The sequence below is a fragment of the Tachypleus tridentatus genome, chromosome 6, assembly GCF_004210375.1.
Source record: "Tachypleus tridentatus isolate NWPU-2018 chromosome 6, ASM421037v1, whole genome shotgun sequence".
In the NCBI taxonomy this organism is placed as follows: Eukaryota; Metazoa; Arthropoda; class Merostomata; order Xiphosura; family Limulidae; genus Tachypleus; species Tachypleus tridentatus.
Genome location: NC_134830.1, coordinates 86,857,290 through 86,863,289, shown reverse-complemented (window position 1 = coordinate 86,863,289; position 6,000 = coordinate 86,857,290). Strand labels below are relative to the sequence as shown.

General features: G+C 28.9%; 1 protein-coding gene across 1 annotated transcript in view; it reads right to left on the bottom strand.

Annotated features, from left to right (window-relative positions):
• Window positions 1-281: 281 nt before the first annotated feature.
• Window positions 282-6,000, bottom strand: part of LOC143252961 (nucleoporin NUP42-like) — a 58,104-nt gene continuing 52,385 nt past the window's right edge. Inside the window, exon 6 of the mRNA XM_076505915.1 lies at window positions 282-2,203. Within this exon, the coding sequence (XP_076362030.1) occupies window positions 1,671-2,203 (533 nt within the window). The 3' untranslated portion in view covers window positions 282-1,670. The remainder of the gene's footprint in view (window positions 2,204-6,000) is intronic.

The window sequence follows — 6,000 nt, the reverse complement described above, 5'->3', positions numbered from 1 at the left end:
AAGCTAACAGACCTAATCTATAATGTGATTTTTAAACTGTATGTTGAAAAAAACATTTCAGTGACATATAATAATATATGGCTGCCTACTGACATATTAGTAATTCATATTATATATATATATATATATATATGTTTATGTGTTATTCCTTGTGCTTGGATACCGACAGTTTGATTTCTATCAAAATTCCCCTGATCTTGAACTTTCAGTATCATTCCATTTTTCTGTATTAGGTATTGTGAAAAATCTGGTAACTGAGGAAATGTCTTTCAAACTCAATATGAATGAGAAATACAATTTTATTTTCCATGAGTCATTTTTCAGATGAGCTAAATAATAAAATAACAATTATCTACAACATTATAAAACAAAAATCTTGGTAATGGTATGAAGCTATCCTTAAAATAGATAGATTGTTGCTATGATGAAATTTTGCTTCGCAACAGTTGCTATGGCACTATTCCAAATGCCTCCATGTCTTATTCAATGTGAGGAAATATATTTTCAATGTACTTCAATGATAAATTATTTAAGTCTATGAAGTAGGCACATACATAATTCAAATAGCAGTTACTATGGCAAAAATGCTGTTGGTAAAAAGTATTTTCAAACTGTTATGTTTCTTTTTTATGTGAGAAAAACAATGCAGTAAACTTGGAAAACTTCTAAATATCACTACATGTTTGATTAAATGCAAATTCTTATAATATATTTGTTGCTTAGCAACCATTGCTAGGCAGAAGAGTGATTGTGGAATTGGATTTATAAGTGAAACAATTCTAACCATCCACGACCCTTGCACAGCACGAATCAAGTTTTAAGGCTTCATTTTAATTTGATTGAGTCACTCTATTGTAATCCTACACTTGGCAATAGGCTTATATAAATAAGCATTAAAATATTATGAGAACCTTACATCTGAAGCACCATTTTATATATTGTTGAACCTTGGAGCTAGGGAGTGCCCAAATTCTCAAATGATTTTTCTATTAAAAAAATATAATCTCATAATACCCCTAGATGGATTGATGTTTTTGATATATTTGGCCCAGAGCCTATTAAATTCTTACATTTTCCTGACATTTCAGAACAACATTATGTTCTTTAATCTTCCACACGAATGAATTATAATTCTCTCTCATTAACATATTTTCAATATACACAATTAACTGGTTAATTATGAGGATACCTTCTCAGAAAATATTTTTCTTTATTTCACATACTAATTTGTTTGGCTCTTCCCAATAACTGTTGGTTTATTCAGAATGTTTTTGCATTTCTCTTTAAAATTAGGTTGTAAAATAAACTGTTAATTCTTCATGTAATTCTCACAATCACTAAACATATTTGAAATACTGCCTAAGCAATATAGATACATATATTCATTGCATTCTAATACATACATCTATTGTGACAGGATTAACCTCTGCACGTCAATACAACAAAAATTACTTATATTTAATGCAAACAAAATTTCATTTCTAGATTACTTGACTATAATGAAGTTCTTCATGTATTATATTTAAAACAAACAAATCATTAATATTTAGTTCAAATCATCAATTTAAAAGTAACATTCACTTCTGAGCTTTATAACTACCTAAAATATTTCAATTACTGAAACATTATCAACATATGCAGAAATGTATATTTGGTTAACTAAATATTTATCAACAAAGTTCCTTTGGAGGTGGTCGTAAGGGTATCTTCCCTAGTATAAACGTAGGTGTGTTAAACTGTTCTTTTTCTGCATTCTTGAGATCTGCAAATGGTGTGTATAATATGCTTGTCATTTCAATACTTTGACTTGTCACTTTTTGATAAGAATTTATAGTCATACCAGCTTGTCTTGCAGCAGACAGTTGTTCTGTAAAGGAGAATCCTGATCTTTTATTTAACACATCTGAATCAAATAAAGATTTGTTTTCTGCTGATTTACTAGAGAATGGTAATTGATCTGATGGTTTTTCAGATGAAGATGGAGCCATATTAGGTTGTCCAAACAATGATAATGACTCAGAAGACCTTTCAGAAAATGGAGAAGACTGTTCAGATGATCCAAGCAATTTTAATTGGTTTGCTTGACTACTAAATGATGACAATGGTTGTGCAGACTTTCCAAATATATTTTTCTCAGCAGTATGAGCTTGTGGGGTTCCATAAGATGACTTGGTTACATTAAAACCAAACTGAGAAATTTCATCTGCAATTGAATAATAAATAGTTATAAATCTTGTAAAAAGCATGTGGTTCAGAAATATAAAATTACTAATAATTCCCTCAAAATCTTAATGATAAATGGGATTAACTATAAGTTCATTTTTTTCAATAAATGAAACTATATATATAGTATATATATATATGCTATCAACTATAGCAACACAGAAGTACACATTTTGTGTTAATAGTAATATATGTTTAATTTGTTTAGGCCTCAAAGTTATTTGTTATTAAATAATATTGAGTGCTGATTTTAAAATCTGAATTAATTTTGTTTATTTTAAAATTGATTGATAATAAATATTACCAGTATCCTTCTTTCTACAATTTTATGCAAATTATGTATGAAATTTATATTTTCCAAGTTACCACCAATAATATGTTTATGAAAAGCATCAATAAATAAGCTATTTTCATACACACAAGGTACATTACTAGCTTCATCTACATTTAAATTAGTTAAAAAATTCTTACGATTGAATAACAGTGGATCAATTGGAATTGTGTGCTTTAAATTTTTACAAGGAAAAAATTTTTTATATACTGATGAATAATTTTAGATATCTGCAGGTCATTGACTACTTTATGTATAAAATTAATTACCAAATATAAAGTCTTAATTTGTTGTTTCTCTATACAAAGCTTGATAAATCATAAACTTTAATCCATATTTTATGTTAAAGTGTTTTCTGTGATCATTTAGAAAATCGAAATTTTTAACTATAAAAATTACTGCTCTTATTTCAGTTAATAAGTCTTTTTAAGAAAAAAACATTTACATACATTACTAGTAGAAAAACATTCTGTAAATTACTATAAAATTCTAAAAAAAAATCAACCATTTTAATTCATTTTCACTTTTACCTCTTATTTTTTTACTTTTATGAAAAAAACTATCTATAAAGAAAAACTTTGCAATATAGTAATCATTACTGAAATTCAGAGCAACAGAGTTTTTAAATTCTTGGTTTAATCCATAAGCATATAATGTTCTTAATTTCAAAATATAAATGTTCTCTTGTTGAAGTCTATTGGTTTCTTCATTAATAATTTCTCATAATACAGTTATCTTAACAGAAGTAAAAGGATGAATTCTAAATTGCTTTAATTCTATGGAATTCATTAAATTGTTTTTAACTCAAGATATATATATGCAGGTTTATATGTCTATAAACCTGCATCTCTCTCTCCTAATTTATATCTCTTTTGATGATTTTTACTTTTATGAATTTCTTTTTGTAAGACTAGTAAATGGAGATTAAGACTGGTAGATAATGTATCCCCACAACAATGTGGATCCTACTTGTACAGTCACCTCCAAAATCTAGGGCACATTTTATATCCCACACTACATCCTGAACCCTTGGAACACTACACAGACTCATCGAAAGTTTTTACTCAAACAGCCACCATAACTAAGTATGAGGAACTGTTTCTTGGGTTATGCTCACTTCCTACTTTGACATGAACCCTTCAATTTAGCACATAATGCACTTCTGCAGCCATCAACAATCAATTAATTATTCACAGTGGAAGGGCATTTAGAACTGGGTGTTGAAAAAGATTAACAGAAAGCACTCATACTGCCCCTACTTTGGCCACTACCTCTATCTATAAAGTCACATGACAGTGTATACCGTGTTTCAAGAACACACATAGAGTTTTTAAACCTTATACATCACTTTAGATGATGTAATAATGAATACTGTAATAATATGTTATTAATAAATTGTGTGAAAGTTAGAATATTTATATTATTTATCATAACATCCACCTCCAAATATTTTTAACTTCATAACCTGGACAAAGGACAAGTACCTCAGCATGTAGTACACAAAGAACTAAATAACCAGAACTAGTTATTATACACTACGTGGACATGTTAAGGAGTATTGAACAAAGATGAAACATTACCTACTGAATGTTAAGAATTAACAAATTACAGAATATTACAGGAACTGAAGTTTATCATTTGTGGGTACACATTAAGCAATAAAAAACATGAGAAAACATTACACATTGAAGGGGTAGGTTAAGGAATAATGAAGTTCATATGTCATCATCAAAATGTTGCAAGTTAATGAAGTATAAAAGATGTCAAAATATTATCTCTTGTACATTTGAAGGAGTAATGGAAATTAAGTCTAAGTTTGCATATCAAAGGGGATCTAGACCAAGCATCATCTATGAGGTGTACATGTTAAGGAGTAATGAAACACTACCTTCCTTGTGACATAAGGAGTAAACAACATATTTTGTGTGAGATATGTGAAGAAGCAATGAACTAGAATAAAATTAACATTGAAGTATACATGTTAGGAATAAATAACTGTTTCTAAAAATCAACTCTTGTGTAAATAGAAAGGACTAATGAACCATGACTAAATGATATATACAAAGTAGAACACAGTAAGGGGAAATTAATTGTGTAAACATTAACCCTAATGAGCTATATGTGAAGAAGTAATAAATATATCAATATATCAAAACAATATCTTCTACATGAACATGTTGAGAAGTAAGAATTAGAAATAAACATGAACATGTGCATGGCATGGAATAACTAACCAAGATTAAGTATTATCTTCTAGGTGTATATAGTAGAGGATAAGAAACTAGAACCAAGATTTAAAATTATGGCAAGGTATAATCAACCAAAACCAAGCATTATCTACCATGAGCACATGTGAAGAAGTAAGCAACAAAACTGAAACATTATCTTCTATGTGAATATATTAAGGAGTACTAAACTAAAATGAAGTAGCAACAACTGTGTGTTACATGTGAAAGAGCAATGAACTGTAACTCAACATTAATGTCAATGTTTAAATAGTAAGGAATAAGTAAATACAACCAATCATTAGCATCACTGTGTACATGCAAAGGAAAGATGAACTATGATTAAACACAATATGTTATAGGATATATGCTAAGAATAAGTAACTATGAATAAATATTACAGTTTATGTAGTACAAGTTAGGGAGCAGCAAAATAATTTTAAATAACATATGTGGAAGAAGTAATAAATAATGTCCAAACACAAAGGATTATGAGTTAATTATTATTGAAGAATAACAAATTATATCTAAACAGCAATTTTTACATATTGCCTGCTAAGGCAAGAAGGATAAGACATAAAACAGTGAGTAGAAGGTAAAGAAGGTTGAAAAAGTTGAGAGATATTTGGTAGGTAGAAAAGTGTTGGGTGAAAAAAGTCACTCCATTTCTTACTCAACAAATGTATACCAGGTGTGGAAGAAGACAGTCCAGGTGGCAGCATGAACTACATTTATTAGATGATGTTATGTTACTCTTCTTCATTCTATTTAGTATTTGTCAATCTGCGAGTCATTTTTGTGATGCAAGATGGATCCCATGAGCTCAAAAAACAAATACTTTTGTTGGTAATTGTGAATGACAATTGTACTTGCATCAGTATAGAAAGAATTCTAATTAATCAGTGAATTCATATTGAAAAGTAGAAAATATAAAGTTGTTGATGTAAATGACTTCAGTACATTTCTGCATCTTAGGATGAATGCAACAATAAAAGAAATTAAATTTCATGCATGAATGTCAAGAAAGCATTTGCACAGAGAGGTGTGTTGCAATTCTATTGGTAGAGTTTTGCTGCACCATATGTTATTAAGCAGTAGTGCAATTTCTAGTGTTTTCAAATGAATTTTAGATGAAAGTTTTACAAGAGTGGTGGCATGCAATTCTTTCAGGTGTGACTTCAAGAGGCCAACAGTTAATGTGTATGGAGATGAGTCATCATA